General features: G+C 47.0%; 1 protein-coding gene across 2 annotated transcripts in view; it reads right to left on the bottom strand.

The window, feature by feature from the left end:
* The window catches only part of PPP1R1C (protein phosphatase 1 regulatory inhibitor subunit 1C), a 40,643-nt gene extending 22,565 nt beyond the window's left edge, over positions 1-18,078 (bottom strand). Inside the window, exons 1-2 of one of the 2 annotated variants that reach the window (XM_079983638.1) lie at positions 17,560-18,078; positions 14,388-14,445 (exon numbers count right to left, since the gene is read on the bottom strand). In XM_079983638.1, coding sequence (XP_079839764.1) covers positions 14,388-14,445; positions 17,560-17,640 — 139 coding nt within the window. In that variant the 5' untranslated portion in view covers positions 17,641-18,078. The remainder of the gene's footprint in view (positions 1-14,387; positions 14,446-17,559) is intronic. The other variant, XM_079983637.1, reaches the window with a different exon arrangement.
* Positions 18,079-26,132: the final 8,054 nt, after the last annotated feature.

Genomic DNA, 26,132 nt, shown 5'->3' on the forward strand with positions numbered 1-26,132 from the left:
TTAAGGCCCCACATATAATAGAATGATTTTCCTTTCCTTTCCTTTTCTCATAGTAACTTTCAAAAATGGCTTTGATTCTGTTTTGGAACTAGGCTGATACCTCAAACTTTTAAATTGTTTGGAAGGAAATCTGAAAAAGTTGAATGCCCTTTTTGAACAAAAGGTTACTAAAAAGACCTCAAAGTACAGCCAGCAAGTTTTCAGTTGATAAGCCTGGGAGTGAGGGAGGGGAACCAATCAAATCATCATCATAAACAACAACAACAAAAGAGATAATAGTATAACCACATGGATTTCTATGCGTTTCTCTTTTTTTACATAGGCAATAATCTAAAAAAAAGAGCCTTAATTAAACCATGGACATGAAAGCTGTAGCTCTCCAGGTGCTATTGGACAACACTGCCACCAACTCTACAGGGCCGAGTCCTCGGCTCCTTCAATATTTGTGGGGAGTGGGCCCAGCCCCCTCAATGTTGAGGGGGTGGAGGAGGCCGAGCACGGTGTGGCTTCAGTGGTCGGATCCTTCTGAACGCAAGAAGAAGAAGAAGAGTTTGGATTTGATATTCCGCTTTATCACTCCCCTTCAGGAGTCTCAAAGCGGCTAACATTCTCCTTTCCCTTCCTCCCCCACAACAAACACTCTGTGAGGTGAGTGAGGCTCAGAGACTTCAGAGAAGTGTGACTAGCCCAAGGTCACCCAGCAGCTGCATGTGGAGGAGCAGGGATGCGAACCTGGTTCACCAGATTACGAGTCTACCGCTCTTAACTACTACACCACACTGGCAAGAGAGGAGGAGCTGCTGGCCACTGAAACCATGACATGCTGGGCTCCACGCTCGGCCTCCTCCTGGTGATGCAACATGCGTATGGCATCACACACACACAATGCGCTCCAGGCCCCCTCAATCTTGGGCACGAGTCGGTGCCTCTGTTGGACAACAGCCTCCATCTTCCCTGACAATTTGCCGTGAGGGCTGAGCCTGATGGGAACTGGAGTCAAGCAATATCTGGAAGGCCACAAGTTCTCCATCCCTGATCTGAGTCAGTACCAGACCGAAGGCATCACCAGGGTCTATTAGTGAACCGCTGGCTACATTCAAAAGAACCAACTGATGCCTCCTGGTCAGGGCTGGTCCCCTCATAAAGCAAGGTGAGGTGACTGCCTCAGGCAGCAGGATTACAGGAGCAGCAGAACTGGCATTGTTGGCCACCCTAGGCTCCCTTCCATCTGGCCAGTTTTCCTTGTCACCTTTGAAAAGAGAGAAGCTGGAGTTGTCTGGAGACCATTCCTCCAAAAGCTACATTTTCCTGAATTCCTGGTGAAGGGGGATTGATTGTTAAAACACTCTGGGAATCGATTGTAGCTTTCTAAGGGAAGCAGAGGTCTCCTAGCAACTCTCAGCACTCCTGACGCGATCACACCTGGTAGGAAATTCTTACCTATCTAGATTAAAAAGTCCTATAGCATTCTGCAAAAATAAGCAAGAATATTGATTCTGGTAAACAAGTCACTCTCTTCTCAACAGCATTCCGTATTTGTGGAGCTACTCTGTGCCTCTGTAGAGATGTTGCTTTACCTCATGATAAGAGGGACTCAGAAGATAACAGAAGCAGTCTAGGTGCTTATCAGTCCCTGGCACCAAAGCCTTTAGGACTATTGTAACAGGAAGCTATCTGTATTGAAAATGATGTGTAAATAATTCCCTGGAATAGAGGAAGCTTGTTTCTATGGCGCTGCTCTGAATGGAGCGACGATCAGAGAAAGGATACAAGGTTCAGTTATGAAATTATTGAGCGCACTTTCAGATTTCTCCATTTACAAAAGCACTCTGACACACCCAGAGACAACCAAAACCAATCTGTTGTTTAGAGGCTACAACACTGCAGCCTGTGGGAGAGATTTATGCCAGAGATGAATACACTGAAAGTATGAATTTCACCCGTTTTTGAACCAATGCACTGAGTCAGATGCAAAGTGCAGAATTATGAGATTGATTTTCATCACAGAAAAACAAATAAAACAAAGCAGGCTGCAATCCTACAGCCTGCAGAGGTTCAACAAAATGTCCCTGAGGCCTAAGTGCTAATAGGAGATGTTGTTCCTTGAACACATCTCTCTCACACAAACAGTGACACCTCAAATAGGATACAAGATCCATGTTGTTTAGAGCATTTCCTTGTTGAAAAAGGAATTCATATTTTTTAAGAAATAAATAAATACAGTGGTACCTCAGGTTAAGAACTTAATTCATTCTGGAGGTCTGTTCACCTAAAACTGTTTTTAACCTGAGGTAACATTTTAGCTAATGGGGCCTCCTGCTGCTGCCAGTACACAATTTCTGTTCTCATCCTGAGGTAAAGTTCTTAACCCGAGGTACTATTTCTGGGTTAGCGGTGAGGAGATTTCACCCCTCCCATATCCAAGAATCTGCTGATGTGCTCTGCTGATTCTCCGGAGAGGAGGGGCGGTTTCTGCTCTCTACTTATTCTGCTCCAGCCTCACATCAAAGTGTCAGAGAGAGAGAGACTGAGTGTTAGAGAGATCGTGTGTATAGATAAGGTTGCTGCTAAGAGCAGCTGCAGACACTCAGTGCAGTTCAGAATTTTCATTTAGACCTCCTTTAGCTCTGTATATAGTTGTGTATTATAGTTGTTGATAGAATAAAGAAGATATTCTACAGAGCTGCTCTCCGAGTCGTTTATGCTCTGCCATACTCTGCTATACTCTGCTGTGCGACGACTGTCTTCTTGTGGAAGTGAATCCGGTGCTCACAACTCTAAGCTGTGAGTCCACAGCACTTCGACCTGTTCCTGTGTAGAAGGTGGTCTCTGGAAGTGCCACCCAGCTCGCCTAGCCCAGTCGGGGCTGAAGTGGATGAGTCCAGTTGGTGGCACTGGCTCAAGGGCGATGCTGACAAGCAGAGTCTGTAACCTGAAGCATCTGTAACCCAAGGTACCACTGTAAATAAATACATATTTCATTCAGAACAGCAGAATTTGTCCTTTTGACCCCATGCCCCCCAGGCTGCAAGGCAGGACCATTACATATTTTAAACCTGTAGATTCTATCCAAATTTTTATCCATCCAAAGGGACCATTCAGACGTCTCTCCCCATACGCAGGGTCAAGCCTACCATTAGGCTGAGTGAGGCAGTTCCTTCGGGCAGTAGCTGCTGAGGGGTGGCAGCAAAGTGCTGGAAAGCACAGAGGCGAAATTGTGTGTGAGGAAGGTGAGCCTGCGACCTGGATTCAGGAACTAAAGCATTTACCATCACAAAAGGATGGCCAGACCGCTCAGGTAATGCAAGCAGTGACCATTATCAGGTATCCTGGCAGACAGGATTTCTGCTGTAGACCACCTCCTTCTGTGATGTATGTATGATGTTCTGAGGTGGTGGTCTTGGGCTACAGGGTGGGCAATTTCAAAAGTCTGTCTAAGGGAAATGTAATGAGACTGAAGGTACCTTCTTTCACCTTTGGTGGACCTGCCCAAAGATTAAAGCCTTTTGGGAAATGATCTATAATGAAATTAAGAAGGTACTTAAATGTACTTTTCATAAGAAACCAGAGGCATTTCTCTTGGGCATTGTTACGGAGGGGGGGCATGTCTTCTTCACCTTCTTCGCTACAATATATTTGCTCAATTTCTCTAGGACTCCATCACCCCTCCCCTGTCCTCCATAATCCCTCAAGGTGTCAAGACCCTAATCCTGTCAAATCGCTCTGATCAGCCTTTCCTCCAGGCAATGTCAGGTGGCAGACTATGCATATTTGGGACCATTGTTTTCTCATCCCCAGGAAGTGTTTATCTGTGCATATCTCCAGCTCTGCATATTCCCCCCTCCCTCCTCCATATGTTAATCTGTGTAACCCAACCTCCCTTTAATATATTCATGATGTAATCTGTGTAACCAAACCTCTCTTTAATGTATTCATGACGTGTTTTGCACTGTATTCTGGGACATGGAGGGAGTTTCAAAAACTCATGTCACCCCTTTCTCACTGTTCAATCTCGCCTTGAACCTGTTGCGCAATAAACTTGGATCTTCTGCTGTTTGCTCCTGTCTCCGGCTGAGCTCATTTTCCTCCACAGGGACCCACGGACTTAGTCCGATGAGCTGGGTGGCAGAGCAGCCTCGCACCCAGATTTTGCCGTAACAGGCATGGTCGGCCAATTGGTGTCAAGGAAGGATAGGACTTTTTTTATGTACGCCACTACAGCAGCAAGGATCCTTCTAGCAAAGTATTGGAAGACACAAGAACTCCCCACACTGGAAGAATGGCAGACGAAAGTGATTGACTTTATGGGATTGGCAGAAATGACTGGCAGAATCCGCGACCAAGAGAAAGAGACAGTGGAGGAAGATTGGAAGAAATTTAAAGCTTATCTTAAGAACTGTTATAATATTGATGAGTGTTAAAATGTCAAGGGGAAGGAAGATGCAGAATTACAGCCGAAAATGTTTGATGATTTAAGGTGAAATTGAGAAAGATAACAAATTTAAATTTAATTGGCTAAAATGGTTGCTGAAAAATGGTAAAATAAGGATGTAAAAAGGGTGAGGTATGGGGAAGTCCGAGAAAGGAGGCTTATGAAAATGAGGTTAAGAACTTATATTTGTGTGTTTGTTTGTATTTGTTGATGTTTTTATGTTGTTGTGGTTGTTTTGTTTTAAAACTGGAAAACTAATAAAAATTATTATAAAAAAACAAAACAAAAGTCTGTCTAAGGGCTTGCGCACCATTGTTCAGGGTTCTCCTCCCTCCTGTGTGTGGTGAGTGGGGACCCTGTGGCAACAGTTCCTTAAATAAAGATCAGGCTTACTAGCCGCTTTGCTTCTCAATATACTCCGGTTTGCCTCTGTTATTTTCTCCTACCGATAGGGAACCCACTTAAGGACTTTATATGGGCTATAGAATACCCCATAAGGGAAAGGGAGCAGTTTTTCTTATAGCAATACCATGATGCGCCCAGCCTAGCTTCATTTTAACACACAAAGCAGTGACCTGATCAAGTTTGCATATAAATGGTGTCAGGTTCAATCCTAGTGAAAAGACTTCAGGAAACAAGACTGGGAGAATTCTTTGCCTGAGACTTAGGGGAGCCAGTGTCTGGCCTCAGTGGTTTGTCTCAGCAACGGAGACTCCCTTATCTTCTTTCTTCTATAAACACCCTTTTAATAACATTTGCTTTATAAATGAAAGGAAATGTGTTAACTAGTAGCTAAATATTAATGCCTCGGGTGGACATTTCCATTGTGCTTTATTTCATGTTGATGACATCATGGGATAATGTCCCCACAACTGATCTTATCTTCTGCAAAGTCTCGTAAAGATAAAGAAGTTATAGGGAGTATAAATTGCAGCTAACGCACCAATTAGAAGCGCTCCGGCTTCCACAATCAATAAACCACCCACTGGGTAATTAAATTTAACAAAATAAATCAGCTAGCAGAGAAAGGGAAAACAAAGTGAGATCGCTGAGATGAAGCTCTGATGTTGAGATGTGAGATACATCCCCTCCCTGCTCTGTTTTGGAATCAACAACTCCCAAATACAAACCACATTCAGACCTTACAAGTTTCTGCTTCTGAGAGTTCCTTCTTTCCTACATTAACCCCTGCAAGAGCAAAGCCTTCAAAATGATATTCCTGACAAATTAAATCTACTAGTACATCTTGAATGAAAACAGCCACATACTGTTCTCTGTTGCTATAGCTAGTAAGAACTATTCTAGCCTCTCCTAGGAAATATTGACATTACAGGGACTCAAGGAAGTGGTTTTCTACTGTCGTCATACACGCAAAGGATACATGATTGATGATCCATTTACAAAGACCACATGTACAGGGGGTTTTTTGTAGGAGGAGGGGAGGGGAAATGGAGCAGAAAATGGGCAGAACCACTATTGCCCCTGATGACTGCCTTGGAGTTTTTAAGAAAATGGTGGTGTTTGTTTCTATGGGTCCTGGAAGGGAAATGGTATGTATAGGTTTCTTGATTTACATTCTAATGGAGCTTATATATCCATGAATGGTCTAAACTTAAATTCTAAACTAGGGATGAGAGAACCTCAGGTTGGGTTGGGGGCAAATGCAGCTCACCAAGTCTCCAAGGACCCTAATGTCACAGACTGGTTGGACGCAGAGGAATGATGGAAGGAACCAGCTAGGGAGCCCCCAAGGGAAGAAGGCTCAGAGCCAGGGGATTGGTGATGGAACAACAACAAGTGGTCAGGAGAAGAGGAAGAAGACTGGGAAGAGGAGGTGTCAGAAGCTGAAGAGGGAACAGGGCTTGGTGAGCAGGAACAGTCTGTGGCAGACAGCAGTCCAGAATCAGAGGCAGAAGCTGAAGCAGGAGAGGCGGAAGGCCGAGAGGCAGAGATCAGGCCAGCTGGGGAAGAGGCAGAGATGTCTCTCATTCCTGCTGCAATAAGCTGCCCTCCCCCTGTTCTCCAAGAACCAGGAGAGGCATGAAGAGGGCGAAAGAGAAATTAGCTTCACACAGGTGCAGTCTCAGATTGCTTGAGGAAAACCCTGGAGAGGAGACTTAGGCAGCTGTGGGGAGCCGGGGACTTCTGTCTTAGCAACTAATCCATAGGAACAAGACCTGCTGGAGATGAGCTGCTGTGCTCATTCAGCCTGACACTCCTTTGCAGACCCTGCTTTTGCTACTATAGAGTTACCTCCAACTTGCTTGGTGTGATTTGTTGTTGGTTTGCTCCTTTCACCTTCCCACAACACACCCTTTCCCCAGCTACATCACCTGCTGACCTTGCACCAAGCCCTCCTTGAGTGTTTTTACCTGACTGGAATGTGTCCTAGAACTCTGATAATTGCCTGCCTATTGCCTGCCTCAACAGATAGAGAGGGTTATGTGAGTGTGTAGAAACTAGCCCATCGTACAGAGATAACATTTGCATCTCTTCCTCTGCCTAATTTTCCCTATGGCCCTGTCCACCGCAAGGCACATTGCCCCCCAGAAAGTTGCTCAGACGGGAATGTGACTGTCAGGGTGAAAAAGGTTCCTGGCTTCTAGTCTAAATGAACTGAATGGTGTAGAATCTCCTTGGTAACAATATCTGCAACTTTGGCATTTTGTATATGCACCACACATGTCAGCAAGAATTAGAAGACCGTCAACAGAGCGTGGGAACTTATCAACAGACTGTGAGTGGAGAAAGTAGGAAGGGTTGCTAATCACATCAGAAGCCTTACAGATATGTTGAGAAAGGGGGTTAAAAGTGAAAATTTAAAGTTTTGTCAAACTGGCATGATGAAGTCTGTAAATATTAAAATGCAGGAAGTAATGCATAAGGAGTCTGCAACCAGCATAAATTCAGAATTTGTTTTTATTTTTTAAAAAGCAACTATCTCTGGTGGAAAAGATGCTGTGTGCCAGATTCCCTGCACCAGAGGTTTTCAACCTTTTTGAGTCCACGGCTCCCTTAACCAACTATATTCTCTCTGCGGCACCCCTGTGGGGCTCAGGGATCCAGTTATGTCACTCCTTGCCAGCAGAGCTGGCAGCTTCTCACCCTTTTTCAAATGCCCTCCCTTGTGGAGTGTTCCCTCAGCCTCCTCTCCTTAGGAGCTTTTCAGGCAGCTGCTGCTGCTGTCCCTGGTCTCTGAGCTGCCCCCCTTTGCCCCAAAGAGAGGTGCCTCCCAGCTGCATCATTCGCCTGCGGAGCTTATAGCCAGGGCTGCTGCAACAAACAGCAATGCAAGCCTCTGGGAGGCAGAGATGCAAGAGGGCATCAGAGGAGGGAGGGAAAGAAAGAGGGACAGAGACCAGTGTTGCCCACAGCACTCCTGACCATCACTGAAGGGACCCCAGGGTGCCACGGTACACTGGTTGAAAACCACTGCCCTACACCATATACAGTGGGAGTGTCACAAAACAGACACAAACTGCTGTTAGCAGCAAGAATGGCAACAACTACGCACTGGCACTGCCCACTGAAAGGATTGGCTGCAACCTGGTATGTTAAAATTTGGAACCAACTCATAACAGACAAGTTAAGATGTGTCTGAGGACACACGGAGTATCAGATCAGCTTAAAAATACTTGGGAGTGGTTCTTTAACTCTGCAGATATGATAACGTCTGCTACATTATACAGTGGTACCTCGGGTTACATACGTTTCAGGTTACATGCGCTTCAGGTTACAGACTCCGCTAACCCAGAAATATTACCTCGGGTTAAGAACTTTGCTTCAGGATGAGAACAGAAATTGTGCAGCGGTGGCCCAGCGGCAGCGGGAGGCCCCATTAGATAAAGTGGTGCTTCAGGTTAAGAACAGTTTCAGGTTAAGAACGGACCTCCAGAATGAATTAAGTACGTAACCAGAGGTACCACTGTAACACTGTTGAATTATTAGCCTATTGTACTGTAAATGGTAAAATACATTGTTTGTTGGATTCCTGCCTCCCCACCCCACTGCTGTTTCTGCCATAGATTTTGCCCCACCACCAGCCAGCACTGATATGTGATATTTGACAGATGCCAATCAATGCTGGATGCCGCTACCATAATATGAGGAACATACATGCGTGAATCAGCCCTGGGGGTTGTGCACATCCATCCTTCACAATAAACAAATCTGTACCAGCATTTCCAGGTATGCAATCTGATTCAGTTTCATATCATTTAATCAAATATTTCCCACACAGAGAGAGATACGATAGATTATAAGCCCTGAAATCAAGTTAAAATTAAACTTAAAAGTCAAATAAACAAACAGTGAACTGCAAAAATTGTATAGTACTGTAACAGGGAGAGAAACAGCCATGTAGTTTTCTTCACATACAACCAGTATGTGGCTGTTGTTTTTAACTGATGTGTGGCTTTGACCAGAGATTTTATGTCTAAGCCATAAGTACAAATTTGAAACTGAAAGCATCTGTTTTTGGTTTTTGCTAGCGACTGCCCTGCTCTGCCAAAAGATGCAGCTCTGCTCTCTTGAAAATGAAGCTTGAAGTTACGTGATACATCTTTCTAAATAACAACCCTCGCCACCATCCAGGGTTCTAAGAGTGCTTTTCAGAAATGCCACATAGGAAAGATTTTAAATATCACAGCCAGATGGTGATATTAAGACAAAATTTAGAAAAGACTTTCCTCCCATTCTTTCTACACCATTGTCCTCTGTGGTTGCAGCCGACCAGTTTGGGACCTGATCACGACTGTAGCCAAGTGCGGGGCAGGGAGGGGCTACTGCTCCCCCCCAAAATCCATAAAAATACATAGCTAACTGAGGTTCTGCCTCCCCTAACAAAAGGCCTGTCCCTCCCCCCCCCAAAAAAAAATCCTGGCTACGCCCATGGACCTTATTACTTCCCAGATGAGCCAAAATGCATCTAGGCTCCCTGTTGCTCTCTGGCTTCCTGTGACTACAATCCCAGCTGCTTGCTACAGAGGATCCCAACAAGCTGGATTTCAGTGACCTGAATATAACTGATCTGTAGAAAGGACTTGATGAACTGAAAATAGAGATGATGTATATACTTTGGTGACCCAAGAAAATCTTCAATTAAAATTATGTGTGTGTGTGTGTGTGTTTTCCATCTGCAAATCTTCTATTGTAAAATAAAATGCACTTGTGTGTGTGTTTAAGTGTAAATGTGAGTGTTCTTAACATTCCAGAAAGAACATCTTCCTTGTGCTTGTTTCTAAGATTGCCGTATAGTGAGCCTTAGAAAAAAGTGTCAACACAAACAGATTAGTCATAAACTCTGCCTGTGTTGCAATGCTTCTTCCACATCTGTTCTCGATAAAAATTTGCTTCAGCACAGGAAAACTTTCCTAACAATGGAAATAATATTTTGGGGAAGAACCAAGGGGATATCCAGAAACCACCTGTTATATTTCAGACAGCTGATCTTTGGGATTTCTTGGAATTGTCTTAGGTGCTATTTTTGAAATTCCATTCCTTGGAGCAGGGAGGGGACGAACAAATAGTTTCCTGTGGGATCAAGGAGTCCTGGTCTTTCCTTGTCCCTGGAAATGGAATAAGCATTGCTAGATGGAAACGATCCCTTTTTAAATGATTTGTCTCTCTTACACAGGGAGGCTTGGGCACTTATTTTTTCATTGTGGCAACCTCACTCTTAACATTGTGGTATAGTGTGCATTCCTAACCCCCATGTGTACCTAGGAGTAAAGTCCCATTGAATTCAACAGGACTGACTTTTGAGTAGACATGATTCAGATAGCACTGTTAGAGGCTAACTAAAGCTCCAATGGCCAAAGTGTCCCATGAGCAAAGTTCTGTTGGAATGCTCCAGAAGCCGAAGGGGAGGTGGCATTTTCCCCTTGTCCCTGGAGCCCCGCTGCCCATCAGCAATGTTCTCCAGAAGGTTGGTGGGCCCTCCAGGACAACATGGAAGGTGCTAGGGGTTGCAGGGGAAAGGGGAGATCAAATGTTGCTCCACTGTTGTCTTCCAGTGGGAACCTAGTTCCCCCCATCTTTCCTCTGCGCCCATCATAGAAATGAAGTGGACTGCTAAAGGAAGAAAGCCCCCTTCCACCATAGAAAGGAATGGGCCATAGCTTAATGGTAGTGCATCTGCTTTGCATGCAGGAGGTCCCTGGTTCAGTTCTCAACATCCCTAGGTTGTACTGCGAATGTATCCCCTGTCTGAAACCCTGGACAGCTGCTAGTCAATAGGCACAATATTGAGCTGCATGTAATAATGGTCTGACACAGTACAAGGCAGCTTCCTATGATCCTAGAAATGCAACTCTTCTGCCAGGCCTCAGCAGCAGGCTAATAAAATTCAAGGGAGGCTAGTAACTTTGTGTGACCTTGTTCTCAAATCTGGGAGAAAAGGCATGCAAACACCAGCAAGCAAATCAGAATGAATGCTGGAAGAATGGTCATGGCCATATAAGTTCCCCTCAAACTAATCAAACTGAATGCTCAATAAAGATGACACATAGTGTGACCACCACTAAGGTTTGCACAAACAAATGAGGACGAATGCTCAATAAGTAGGTCTTCTGGAGGAACCCTCATTTCCCCACTTTTTCAGGGAAGGGAAGCCACCAATTGCAAAGTTCCAATATGGGCAGCATCACTGCAGATGCTTTCCCCCTGAATATTTAACTCTTTCCTATAAATATTTCCACTTAGAAAACGCCACAGCTGATTGCCTATTCCTTGGCAAATAAGTCGGCCCATCATGCCTTGTCATTTAGCCATTTTTTAAAGTGCAGAGGGAAACCTTCCAATCAATGTTTCGCCAGCACACTGAGCACATTTCTTGAAGCCAAATCCACTGCCGGTCTCTAAATCATTTAGTGCGCTCTGATGTTCGGCGACTCCTTGGAAGCAAAGGTGGAGGAAATCAGGCAGGGTGCTCTGATCACTTCTGAGAAACTGCCATTAGATAAAAGATTATTTAGCTGGGGGCAACTGCTCTGCTTTCCATGCAGCCTTGGAAGAGGCTTGCTTGCTGATGATAATGATGTCAAGAATAATAGATTCCTATTACTCTTGGGATGAAGGAAGTGCCTCTGGACACAACTCCCCAAATTCAAACATTTAACAGAGCATGTGTGGTCTGTTGGGTGGCAGAGCTTCTTCTGGAAGGGAAGAGAGGGTCAAATGTGATATTCTGCTTGCGCCTCTGCTTCTATCCTCCTTCCAGACAAACAGTGAAGCAGAGCCCCATCCACTCCTCCTACAGGAAAACTTTGCTTTAGATGGCCCTAAGGTTATACGGCTCCCCAGCAGTTTTTCAGAGCTCACTGGGAATCCCCTGCACATGTGCACACTTCAGAAATTCTCAGAAGGGATGGGGCACATAGATGGAAGGCGAAGTGCTTCTGAAAATATTTGCTTGGGGGAGCATAAATACTTGAGAGAAAGAATTGGCAAAAACCAGAGAGGCACTTTCCATCAGAACTTATGGTCCAAATGAGTCATGCCGGTCATTGTTCTGAACCTGAGTTGATCAGAACAAACCTCTGCTGTAATGTTGGAGCCATGAACTCACAAACTCCTCTTCTCTTCCATACATAAAGTAGGCAATTTCAAAAATTGCAGTCTTCCACTTTGGCGAAGAGCAAGATGCAACCTCACATTACTTGGTCTGATGTCATGCGAGTACACCACTCATGTGAGCAGAGTTTATGCATCTGAGAATTTATGTCCTATCCGGCTGATGTGTATACATTAAGCAGGGCATCTTGGGGGAATCAGCTACCACTCAGGGCAATGTGGTTGCATACTGAGTTGTGCGCACACCAATGCAGCTGTGCATCCTTTCTCTCTCTCTCTTCATATCACCGCCCTGTTAAAGCAGAGAAGCAGCCTCACTTGTATAAATAAGATTTCTTCTGGCAAATGAAGACCATTTGTTTCAAAGTGAAGACAATTAAAATGCCCTGTTGTTTTGTTGTTCACCTAATATGAAACATTGCTTACTGCCTATGCAAGAACAACTGGGCGGGGTGGGGGAGGAACCCCTCTGTAGTCTAATATTGCTTAATGGATATGAAATGCTGCAATGCTTTTACAGAAAATGGAAAAGGAGCGTCAGTAACAGAGAGGGGGTGGGTACTTTTCAAATGGCTTTTAAATGGTCAGCGGTGGACATTGATTGGGAAACCTGTCGATGGCATTACTTTGAGCGCCCATTAACAGTGTGTGGAACTAAATTTGGATTGTCCACAAGCTGCTGCATGCCACAGATGGAAAGTGCCATGCAGTAACACATTAAAGGCCGCTCTACATTATAGCTTCAGGCAGAGCTATCAGTAGATGCAGACATCAAACTCCCAAATAGAAAGCTAGAATGCCCTGAAGCATGAGCCTGTTTGTTTTGTAAAGTCTCATTTGTTTATCTTTAGATATGTGATACTTCGTCATATGCTCCAGCAATGTTTTCAGGGCTTCATCTGTAGGTGGGCATTTTTGAAATGAGGTGCAGTATTCCGTCATTACTGTTATTTTTCAACTTTAGGGGTGAGTGAGATTGGAATGGAGTACCTTGGAAAAGGGCATGGCTGGCAGGCAGGCTGGCTGACTGGCTAGAACCCAGAAGGGGAACCCTCTACACGACAACAGCTCCTTGCATGTCTCACTTGTACCATCATCCTTCTTAAAGTGCAGCATCTGAATAGCATTTGAAATGCTTCAGATACATTCACCAGTTGTAATCCTTACATGAAATAATGTAAAAAAAAAAACCCCAAGAGCAGTAAAAGCAGGAGTGGTGGTGGAGGAGAGTTCGGCCATAGACATGATGTAAGTGGATAGTTTGACTTCCTCTCTGGAAGTTTGGCAAAAAGAGCCAGCTCCTCTATGCCATTGGTAGCCAATGTAGCACCCACTTCCAGATGTTTTGGACTACAAGGCTCATCACACAACTTCCTGACCATTGACAATGCTGCCTGAGGCTGATGGGAGTTACAATCCAAATCATCTGCATGGCTCCATGGTTTGCTACCCTGATCTAAGGCTTCCATGGTTTTGAGCCTCAGTTGCTAGCCATTACCTGTCCTTCCCTGTTGTAAGCTTCAGGCACTGAGTGGTCACATGGAGCAAGGCAGCCTTGAAGGTATGAGATCCCAAGCCAGGCAAAACTTTTTATAGGGTACCACCAGCACCCTAAATTGTGTCAAAAGATGAAGTGCTAATCGAAGTAACAGGTTAGCTAGCTAATCTAAGTAACAGCGGAACAGGTTGAATTCATACATGTCTCTCTCAGCACTTGTTAGGAGACATGCATTCCAGGGAGTTGGATTCTTTTGGGTCCTTTCCAATTCTGCAGTTCCATGTTGCCATGTGTTAGTCTTCTGCAGCTGTTGGTGCTTTTGAGTCCTCTTCATACGATGGAGAGAGCCTGGCAAGACTGCTCCCCTGATGTTCAGGTGCCAGGCTAGGATCCATGGACAACCCTGTCCCCACTTGGAGCAAACACATTGCATTGTGTGACTCCTCTGCAAAAATGCCCATGGGATCGGTATTTGGAGAGCCCTCAGGCATGGCACCTTCAGTGCATCCTTCCAACCTTGTAGAATCTGCACATGGAAACCAAGATCTTCTTAGGTACTCTGTGCAAAGTGGACATGGTGGCATTGTTATGTAGGTCCTCTGCAGGTTCTGGAAAATGCCCAACTTTGCACCTCCCTGGAACCAGCCCTGTGTAGGACCTCAGAGTCGATTTCCCTCTGGTGTCCACAAGCAGTGGGGTGGAGAAGCACAAGAGAGGTCCTGCTTTTCACGCCCCCCTTGGTGAGCTCATCTTGAGCCCGTAGTTTGCCATAGTGCTGTAATTGTTTTTCAGTTTCTAACGGCCACCCCCTCGCCCAATAGAATTATTCAATATAGTCAAATTGTGCTGATACCCCAGGACTTAGAAGCTGCAGGATTCACTTACCAGGAGGCGAATCAGTCATAATTACTAATGATGCTGGCGTGGGCCTTCTTTTCCTGATCTGCGGAAAATATAGGTGCAAACAGATTTATTAAATGATGGCCACATCCCTCAATCTAGAATACTAGCACAAACTGCCAAACTATTTGTACCCAACATAGGGAAGCCAAAAATCATTCAAACTATTGGGTTGCAGATGATCAAAAATAGAACACTTCCCATGTCTGGTCATTCTTTCCATTTCTGAAAGCTAATATGCCCATTTTGAATTTGCATTGATGCAGTTACCAGCAAATTGCTAAGTTTCCCCCTCTTTATGCCTTTTTCCATTTGCTTCATTAGGCTGAATTTGAAATCTGTAAAGACTGCAATGGGCATGGGCCAGGCTGCTTTAATCAAAGAGGATATAGGTCAAGGATCTCTGGAAGCAGTATGGAAATCTGGAGTCTTGTGCTGCTTCCAGCACAGCCAATTCCTCATCCCAAGTGTGCAGCCCAGAATCCTCAGGAAATCCTAAGGTGCACTTTCAGTTTGTGCTTCTGCCTCACCTATGGAACAACAAGGCTTGAGTCAGGCCTGTCCATTAAATCTCAGCCTAATGATAACAGACCTTCCAAGTGTCCCTATTTTCCAGGGACAGTCCCGGATTTACAGAAGCGGTCCCAGTTTCTGATTTGATCCCAGAATGTTCCACCTTTCCTTAGGACGCCCCTATTTTCATCAGAGAAATGTTGGAGGGTATGGAGTTATGCAACATCCGAGTCAAGGAGAAAAGTAATGACACAACCTTTAGAAGATGTCCGAAGGCAGCCCTGTATAGGGAAGTTTATTTAATGTTTAAAGTTTTATCATGTTTTTATATATTTTGGAAGCAGCCCAGAGTGGCTGCAGCAACCCAGGGCAAGGTTTGATGATGATCATGATGGAATAGGATGTCTCTATTTTCATCAGAGAAATGTTGGAGGATATGCAATAATGGCTGTTCCACAAACCCAAACATTGATATTGGTACAATAGAAAATGTTGAAATATTTTATTTTATATTGAATGACATAAAGCTCTTATATAATGGGACAAGATGTGTACTTGGAGCTTATCTCTGGAAACAGAATACAATTATAGGCATTTGTTACAAAGAAATGCGATGTGAGGATTTTAAAAGCCTGTTCCATGAGCACAACAGGGAGTGGGAACAAGAAGGTGTATCAGACTTTTCTTCGTCCCTCATCCTGTGTGACAAACTGCTTTTGATACGGAGGGATGTTTCAAAAGCAGTTTGCGATCGTGGCATGGGAGGTCCAGAGTTTTTTAAAAGGTGGCTGGGTTGGGGGGGTGATGTCAGAATTTTACTGGTCAAGGATGAATCCCTTGCAACTTGGGATTCCAGCCTGCAATGACACTGGAACAGGGAACCAGCATGCTGTTCCACTAGCATCTGCATGGCCTCTTATCTTCAGCATTCCTTTGCCACTGGAGAAAGGCTATTGGTAGGTAATGAGGATTGTGCTTTATTTCATCATCTCTTCTGCTATCAGAGACCATTTGGGGATGCTTTACAGCAGGGTTTCCCAAACCTGGGTCTCCAGCTGTTTTGGGACTACATCTCCCATCATCCTTAGCTAGCAGGACCAGTGGGGATGATGGGAGTTGTAGTTCAAAAGCAGGTGGAGACCCGAGTTTGAGAAATCCTGCTTTAGAGGAAACTCAGGCCCTTGGCCTACTTTCTTGCCTGCAGCCTGCAAAGATGGATGACTAGTAAGCACACACAGAGTGTTCGGGTGGCAAAGAGAGAATGCACTATATAAAATCCTGCCATCACCCATTTTCGGCTTTTGGCTCCACCCAACGTTGCTTACAGCCCCCAAATATCTTTTCCCATGGGTCAGTAGGAAAACGTTCGCCACTTCTGCTACATGGGATGTGTACACCAGACAGCACAGGGAGATGGCGCAGTAGTATATTGCCTAGGTTCTAGCAATATCCTTGTCCGGAAACAGTGAGATAAATCAAGCAATCACGGGAATGAGATATTTAACATTTGTAATGGAATTACATGAAGGGCACAGTCCTTTATCTGTAGCAGCCATGACGCACGTTGATTCAATGGGATATGTCACTCAGATAATGACTTCAGATTTTCACCTTCAGCACAGTATAATATGCTCAATGTTATACATTAGTCATGATCATGAACAGCTACATTGTATTTTTTGGAAGGACTTGCTCTTGATAATGTCTTTGCCAGTGATGAGGAGACAGCGCATTCTAAGCAGCCAGAGAGATGAACTTCATCAAACTGTGAATTTAATTCACTATTTCTTTATTTTCTAATGTTTTGCATTGTTACAGAGGGCCAAAGGTCAGCTCAGAGAACAGCTTACTAGAATGAAGTATTCCAAAATATAAGTAAATCCTTGCCTGTTCCCTCTGCACATGTACACACGTGCATATACCCAGTGCTTTTTTCTATAAAAAATAAATAAATGTTTAGGGATACTCCCATTTTCCTACTCATATTGAAATATTGCCCCTCAATGAGGCCAAGCTTAGATTCACAAAAAATGTAGGGGTATGCATACCTCTGCGTCCCCCGAGAAAAAAAGCACTGCATATATCTAAGTATTTTAAGTGTGTGTGCATACACATATGAACACACACTCGGAAAGAGTTGTATTTAAAGCAGGAGTTTGTTTGTTTTTTAAGCCTTATTTTGTCAAGATTAAAGAGACCCCAACATCTTTTTAAAAAGCCTTTCAACTTCCTTAGTTGAATAGCTATCTACTTGATCTGTTGACATCTCTCTATTTCAACATCCACCCAGCTATGTTTGTTTAACAGAGATAGATACCATTTTAAGTAATTCCATCTGTCCGTCCATCCATCCATCTGTCTATCTAGTGACATAGAAACACTGATAAAAGGTACACTATTGCTACTGGAAAGCATCTGTTCTTAAGGAATGAAGACAGCAAATGTTTGCTCTGAAAAAATGGGTGTGAATGTCACCTGGAAATCCAAAAGGACAAACCCTCCTCCGTCCTGTCAGTGCTTGGGACACTTTGTGGAATTCCCTAGCTGAAGCTGAGTCGCAGTTACATTTTCTGATCTGGCAGCAACGCCCTCTCAGCCCCTTCCCCCGCCACCCAGACAGGGAGAGAAGATGAAACTAACTTACCTGTTCAGCTGCTTCAGGGTCTATTTGACTCTGAAATAACGGCACAGCAAACTGTATCTTTTTGGGGCTGTTTGGCTCCATGGCAGCAGTCAGGACGCAGAAGAGAAAAGAGCCCCAAACTGCCTGAGAGGAGAAGCAGACAGTTGTTCCCGCGATTATCCTCTGGCACGCTCCCTGAAGCTGCGCCAAGCGGTCCTTAATAACAGCAGTTAATTCCCCGAGTTAGCAAGCAGAGCTGCCTGGGCTGAGAAACTCCACGATTTCACATCCACAGCAATGCCTTTGGCTGGAGCCACGACTGTATTCCTCCTCCGGCCCTTCAAATCTTCGCCGCACGGAGCTGGAAGGAACAATAAGCTAATTGTGCACCGATTCCCTTCTGCATATGCCAAGCGTTCACTCAGAAGCTAATTGAAAATGCAATACTAGCCTGGCTTGGCCTGGTGCCCTGGGATTTGAAAGAGAGGATCTCTCCGCTGTACATTACTAGCTGGCTGCACCAAAGTGCCGGGTAAGCGCCCTTCGGAGTCTTGCTGATGGCTCGTGAATTATTGATAGGCACAGAGATCAGGATGTTTTCAGGTCGGAGGTGTGGAGGTGGGAGCAGGTGGGGTGTAGTCAGCCGGCCCCCTTAGAAGTGTTCACAGAACACTTCCTCACCTAGTTGGACTGCCAATTCTTCTGGGCTGAATTTTACTGCTTGCACCTCCGAATTCCAGTTCCCAAACTACAGAGCAACAAAGAAAACTTTTGACCAGAGATGTCATTTTGGTTATTTCCCTACTTTTATATATAGATGCGGGTGACGCTGTGGGTTAAACCACAGAGCCTAGGGCTTGCCGATCAGAAGGTCAGCAGTTCGAATCCCCGCAACGGGGTGAGCTCCCATTACCCGGTCCCTGCTCCTGCCAACCTAGCAGTTCAAAAGCAAGAAGTGCAAGTAGATAAATAGGTACCGCTCCAGCAGGAAGGTAAATGGTGTTTCCATGTGCTTCTCTGGTTCGCCAGAAACGGCTTAGTCATGCTGCCCGCATGACCCGGAAGCTGTACACCGGCTCCCTCAGCCAGTAAAGCGAGATGAGCGCTGCAACCCCAGAGCCGTCCGCAACTGGACCTAACGGTCAGGGGTCCCTTTACCTTTATATATAGATGGGGCTCCTTAACTTGGGAAGGTAGCCTATCTAGGAGAACTGTGATCCTAAACCTCCGCTGTCTTGCAGGATATCTTTGGGAGAGGAAAAGGCTAAGGAGTAAACCCTACACAAATTCCTAAGATGGTGGGATGGTGCCTTGTACACCACCTTCCAGCAACTCCTGCAGCCAAGCTGGTGTCAAACTTATTGCTCTGCGTTCCTTTGGACTACATCAGTGAGTCTGAGGGGGGGGGGGGCGTCTTATCATCTCAGCAGCCCAGGACCTTTGGTGTAGCTAGACTGGTGACTGGGAGTGGCCGCCAAGATCATATAACACCAGTCCTGAAAGACCTACATTGGCTCCCAGTACGTTTCTGAAATATACTCAGAGTCGCAAAGTGATTTCATGCTCTTTATTCAGCTCATAGTGGTGAGGAGGAATGAATGTCCCCTCAAAGTATCTGCTTTATATACATTATTTACACAATGGGCTGCACATGATTGGCTAATTCCGGAATTCTACTGTAAGCCAATCAGGTTGTGGATTCACTTCAATCTGGAGCATGACTGGGTGGTTCCTGCCAACCAATCATACTGCTGCATTGTTCTAGGACCAATCAGACTGCTGCATTCTGAATCCTATTGTTCTAGGACCAATCAGACTGCTGCCTTTTGGATCCTATTGTTCTAGGACCAATCAGACTGCTGCAGTTTGGATCCTATTTGACTCAGTACATAACACCCCTCCCCTCTAAGTTCCAGTCCTGCCCGGGAGGTCGCATTCATAGTCCTCAAGGTACGCTGGCGGCCTACGTGTGCGTTGCGGCCTGGGGTGTTCCCTGGTCCGGGGTTCAGGTTCTGGCTCGTGTTCCAAGGATGCTGGCTGTGATGGGGCTGTTTGGTCTGGCGCAACCGGCTCGCTCAGTCGTGGTTCTGGTTCCGGTGTCCTTTCAGCCTCACGGGTCCTCTCTGTATTTACTGATTCTGCCTCTCCTGCTGGCCCCTGCTGCTCTATGGGCCTCACTGCCCCACTGTTCCCTTGGGACTCCTCTGACCTGTCCTCCTCCTCCTGGTTTTCTCCCGGGAATCGTCGGCATATCTGGTCGCAGTGGCGGCGCCAGCATTGCCCCCCATCTGTTAGCACCTCGTACGACACGGGGCCAGTGACCCTGGTGACTGTGGCGGGTACCCATGCAGGGCCTGCCCCAAAATTCTTTGCGTACACTGGGTCCTGGGCCTCGAAGGTCCGGGGGTTCCTGCCTTCCCCCACCACTACCTCATCCTGAGCTCTATCGGGGTGAAGGCGGTCCAATCTGATTGCAAGGCGCCGACCCATTAGTAGTTCAGCGGGGCTCCTGCCAGTTGTTGAGCTGGGGGTGCTGTGCTGTGCTAGAAGGAATGTGGCAAGGCGGTACTCCCAATCCCCTTGCGTCATGCGGCGAAGGGTTTCCTTGGTGGTCCGCACCATGCGTTCTGCTTGGCCATTGGTGGCAGGGTGGAATGGCGCCGAACGGATGTGGCGGATGGCGTTCTGCGCTGTGAAGGTTTGGAATTCTCCTGACGTAAATGCAGTCCCGTTGTCTGAGACGAGAGTGTCAGGGAGCCCGTGGGTAGCAAACAGCCTGCGTAGTACCCGGATGGCTGCGGACGTAGAAGTGGACGGTACCAGTGCGACTTCCAGCCATTTGGTGTAGGAGTCCACCACTATGAAGAATGTTTTCCCCTGAAAGGGGCCAGCGAAGTCCACATGCAGTCGTGACCATGGTGCTCGGGCGGACTCCCAGGACTGGACTGGGGCCCTTGGGGGATCTGGGCGGGATTCTTGGCAGGCCTGGCAGTGTTTGACCCAGGCCTCTATCTCTCCGTCAATCCCCGGCCACCACACATAACTCCTGGCAAGGGCCTTCATTCTTACTACCCCAGGGTGTGTCTCGTGTAGGGCTGTGAGGACCCTTTTTCGGAGGGGCTGGGGAACAACGACCCTGCTTCCCCATAACAGGCACCCCTTGTGGGCCGACAGTTCATGTTTGCGGGTTGTGTAGCCGGCGAATTCTGGCCCGGGGCTGCTGCTGGGCCATCCCCTCCACACCCAGTCCAGGACCCGGGAGATGACCCTATCTTTCTTGGAATGGTGTGCAACTTCTTGTGCCTGAATGGGGCGGTCAGGAAGCAGCTCCAGGCTCATAACCTCTTGTGCAGGTGCTGGGTCAGGGCCTGTTTCCGGTAGTGGCAGCCTGCTGAGGGCGTCCGCATGGCCCATCGCCTTCCCAGGGCGGTGAATCAGTGCATACTGGTAGCTGGTAAGGAAAATTGACCACCTGAGGACGCGAGGAGACAGCACTTGGGGGGTCTGCTTTTCGGGGGCAAACAAGCCAAGCAACGGTTTGTGGTCAGTCACCACGGTGAAGGGCCGCCCGTACAAGAAATCATGGAATTTTTTAACTCCCTTCACGATTGCCAGACCCTCCTTGTCAATTTGTGAGTAGTTCCGCTCAGTTGCGTTGAGTGTCTGGGAAAAGTATGCCACCGGTACCTCTCTTCCATCTGGGAGTTGGTGTCCCAGGACAGCGCCAATGCCATAGGGTGAGGCGTCGCATGCTAGCACCACCGGCAGCCTCTCGTCGAAGTGTGCCAAGACCGAGTTTGAGACAAGCAAGTCCTTGACTGCCTGGAATGCGGCCTCCTGGCGCTGGCCCCACACCCGAGGGGCCCGCTTGTCCAGGAGTCTGTGTAGGGGCTCCGCTACCGCCGCCTTGTGGGGAAGGAAGGAATGGTAAAAGTTCAATAGTCCCAAGAAGGCCTGAAGTTCAGTCTTGTTCTTGGGCGCTGGGGCATCACAAATGGCCCGTACCTTGTCCCCAGTCGGGTGGACCCCTTCTGCGTCCACCATAAATCCCAGAAAGTCCACCTGGGGCACTCCTAGTAGACATTTGTCCCGCTTCACCTTGAGACCTGCTGTCTGGAAACGGTGCAGAACGGTGCGGAGGCGGTCCTCAAACTCCTCTGGTGTGGGCCCGGCAATCAACACATCATCGAAGAAGGGGGTGACGCCAGGAATCCCTTTAAGGAGAGAGTCCATTAGATTCTGGAATATGCCTGGTGCCACGCTGACACCGAATTGCAGCCGCTTTACCCTGAATGCTCCTCTGTGCGTCACAATCGTCTGTGCCTCCGCTGTGGCCTCATCTACTGGCAGCTGTTGATATGCTTGGGCCAAGTCCAGCTTGCCAAAAATTTTCGACCCAGCCAGGGTGGCAAGGACATGGCTGACCACTGGCACTGGGTATGCATGGGCCGTGAGGGCCTTGTTTATAGTACATTTGTAGTCTGCGCAGATGCGGACTGAACCATTAGGCTTGACAGGTGTGACGATTGGGGTTTCCCAGGGGGCATTAGGCACCGGTTCCAGCACTCCTTGCTCCATGAGCCGGTCCAATTCCTCATCTATACGGGGTTTCAGGGCGAACGGGACCCGGCGGGCCTTGAGCCTGACCGGTCGTACTGCGGGGTCCAGCTGTAGAGCAATGGGGGGGCCCGTATACTGTCCCAATTTCCCATCGAAAACCCCCGGAAATTCCTTGCATATGGCGTCCACGTCCACTTGTAAGCTAGTGTGGTTCACCCCGGTGACAGCTAGCCCCAGTGGTCCAAACCATGACAATCCCAGTAGGCTAATGTAGGGGCCCTTGACCACAAGTAAGTCCAGTTGCCGCGTCCGCCCTCGGTATTGCACCCTGAAGGTCCCCACCCCCATTGTGGGGACCTTACGTTTCTGGAAGTCCCGGAGGGTGAATGGGGCCGGCCTGAGTTTGGGACCCCCAGTAGGACACAGTTTCCTTAAGGTCCTTGCCGAGATTATGGATAGAGTTGAACCCGTGTCAAGCTCCATGCGGCATGGGGCCCCCTCTATCTGTACCTCTACATAAATTTTTTCTACGTTGGGGTGGGGCAACTGGTATACCTGGAAGTCCGTGAGCTCCGTCGAGTTGCCTTGGTGCGTTGGGCCCCGGGACCTGGGGTTCTTGGATTGGTCATCTGATGCCTGGCATCGGGTGGGCCGAGCCCGACACACCCGGGCGATGTGTCCCACTTTTCTGCACTGCCTGCACTCTGCGTTGCGGAAACGGCAGGTCCTCCTCTCGTGACTTTCTCCACAGCTTGCGCAGTTCCCTCCTTCTCGTCGAGGCAGCTGTGGTATGTGGGCTGCTTGAGTGCGCTGCTGTACTCGGTGCACCTCCTCCCTGTCAGATCCTGAGTCGTCGGTGAGGTCTTCGTGGTGGACCCTCGGTTGGGATGGCTGGCTCGGCCGTGCCTCTTGCGTCGACCTCTCGGCAGCTTCCGTTGCCAGGGCCTCCTCCAGAGCGACCTGGAACGTTAGGTTCTTCTTAGCGTAGAGGCGTCGTTGCAGCTTCTCATCCCTCAGGCCACCGACGAGGCGGTCACGAAGCATGTTCTCCAGCTCTGAGAAGTTGCAGAACCGGGCGGCTTGGCGGAGAGAGGTCACAAACCCAGTTATGGTTTCCCCAGGGGCTTGCCGCTTTGCATAGAAGGCATTTCGACGAGCTACCACTGAGGGCTGTGGCGAAAAGTGCCCCTTCAGCTGTTCCATTATTGTTTTGTATGGAACAGTAGCAACGTCTTCAGGCGCAAGGAGAGCCCGGGCGATTTCAAATGTCTCCTCTCCGCAAACGCTGAAGAATATTGCCCTCTTCTTGGCGTCTTCTTCATCGGTGACCCCTTTGGCTTCTAGGAGGAAGGTGAAACGGGAGGCGTACGCTTCCCAGTCTCCGGATGCTGGGTTGAACGGCGAGAAGCTGCTGTCGGTTGCCATTCTGAGTTCCTTGTGTCCCGGAGCTGAAGCCTGGATACACGGTGCGAGGCAGCGGTGCGGCAGGTGGCGGTGCTGCGGTGCTGTGTGTGGCAGTCAGCTCAGCGGGATCCCACCTTCGTCGCCAGTGAAATATACTCAGAGTCGCAAAGTGATTTCATGCTCTTTATTCAGCTCATAGTGGTGAGGAGGAATGAATGTCCCCTCAAAGTATCTGCTTTATATACATTATTTACACAATGGGCTGCACATGATTGGCTAATTCCGGAATTCTACTGTAAGCCAATCAGGTTGTGGATTCACTTCAATCTGGAGCATGACTGGGTGGTTCCTGCCAACCAATCATACTGCTGCATTGTTCTAGGACCAATCAGACTGCTGCATTCTGAATCCTATTGTTCTAGGACCAATCAGACTGCTGCCTTTTGGATCCTATTGTTCTAGGACCAATCAGACTGCTGCAGTTTGGATCCTATTTGACTCAGTACATAACAGTTTCCAAGCACAATTCAAAGTGTTGGTGCTGACTTTTAAAGCCCTAAACAACCTCGGCCTGGTATACCTGAAGGAGCATCTCCATCCCCATCGTTCAGCCCAGACTCTGAGGTCCAGCACCGAGAGCCTTCTGGAGGTTCCCTCAGTGTGAGAAGCAAAGCTACAGGGAAGCAAACAGAGGACCTTCTTGGTAGTGGCACCCACCCTGTGGAATGCCCTTCCATCAGATGTCAAGGAAACAAGCAACTATCTGACTTTTAGAAGACATCTGAAGGCAGCCCTGTTTAGGGAAGTTTTTAATGTTTGATGTTTTATCGTGTTTTTAATATTCTGTTGGGAGCTGCCCAGAGTAGCTGGAGAAACCCAGCCAGACGGTCAGGGTATAGGTAATAAATTATTATTATTATTATTATTATTATTATTATTATTATTATTATTAATTATACACATTGCCCAGGGTTGTGCCCCGGGGAGGTCACTTAGGTGCTGCTAATGCAGTGATTTGACTTCAGCCAGGAGACACATTCCCTTGTCTCTCGAGACAGATGTATACCAACAACAATATATTTAAAGCATGCATTGCTTTTGTTGTTGCTGTTGTTTCAGCTGTCATTTAAAGGTGGGCACTCTGCTCAGAGACACCATGTCACAATCCATCCACTTGCCTCTTGACAAGGTGTCACTAGGGTGCAGCGACACCCTAGTCTCCTTGCACCCATATTGCTTACTGGTGTCCAAAACCCGCTCCTGCATCTGTTCTCCCACTCAACAGGCACACAAGTGTCCCATCAACATCACTTCACAAGGGGTTATTTCTTCAGAAATACTTACTGCCTCCTTTGATATAGCAAGGAAGGTGGTTAGAAAATGGCAAAATGATAGACTCCCCCACTGCTGAAAGTTCAATATGCTTCAATGGTTTTTTTAAAAATCATTTTTATTTGATTTTACAAATATAAGGTTATAACAATACCAAATACATATCCATATAAAGAGATTTTTCTGAAACTTTTGACTTTCCCCCATCCCTTCCATGGGTCCTAATGTGAACATTTTCACCTACATATTATTTCATAATCTATATTTTATATTCATCCATATTATCTATAGTACCTGTTACATTACAAGTGATATTAAAATCTTGCTAAGGTTTTCATCTGCTTACAGTGGTCTAAGTAAATTATAAATTTTTTCCATTCTTTTAAAAAGTTTTTGTCCTCTTGGTTCCTGAGTTTTCCAGTCAGCTTTGCCATTTCAGCATAGTCCAGCTTAGTTTGCTATTCCTTTCTGGTAGGGACTCTTCTTTCCATCTCTGGGCTAGTAGCATCCGTGCGACTGTTGTCGTGTACATGAAAAGTATTTTCTGTTCCTTTGGTATGTCGGTACCTAAAATTCCTAATAGAAGAGCTTCTGGTTTTTTAACAAAAGTTATTTTCAACATTTTTTTCAATTCATTATACATCTCCCAGAAAGCTTTAATTATCTTACATGACCACCGCATACGATAAAAGGTACCTTCTATCACTTTACCAGCTTCCTGTGTTTCTATCCTGGTCTGCTTAAAGGCTAGGGATGGGAAAATCTGTTCATTTCAGTTTCTCTCAGACCCCAGCTGCACTGTACCACATTAAATAGTCACGGCTTCCACCAAAGAATCCTATAGTTTGTTAAGGGTGCTGAGAGTTGTTTAGAGGCCCCTACTTACCTCACAAAGGGACACAGGTGGCGCTGTGGGTTAAAGCCTCAGCGCCTAGGGCTTGCCGATCGAAAGGTCGGCGGTTCGAATCCCTGCGGCAGGGTGCACTCCCGCTGCTCGGTCCCAGCGCCTGCCAACCTAGCAGTTCGAAAGCACCTCCGGGTGCAAGTAGATAAATAGGGACCGCTTACCAGCGGGAAGGTAAACAGCGTTTCCGTGTGCGGCTCTGGCTCTGGCTCTGGCTCTGGCCAGAGCAGCGATGTCATGCTGGCCACGTGACCCGGAAGTGTCTCCGGACAGCGTTGGCCCCTGGCCTCTTAAGTGAGATGGGCGCACAACCCCAGAGTCTGTCAAGACTGGCCCGTACGGGCAGGGGTACCTTTACCTTTTTTACTTACCTCACAGAGCTACAATTCCCAGA

This window comes from Podarcis cretensis (assembly GCF_951804945.1).
Source record: "Podarcis cretensis genome assembly, chromosome: 1".
Taxonomy (NCBI): Eukaryota; Metazoa; Chordata; class Lepidosauria; order Squamata; family Lacertidae; genus Podarcis; species Podarcis cretensis.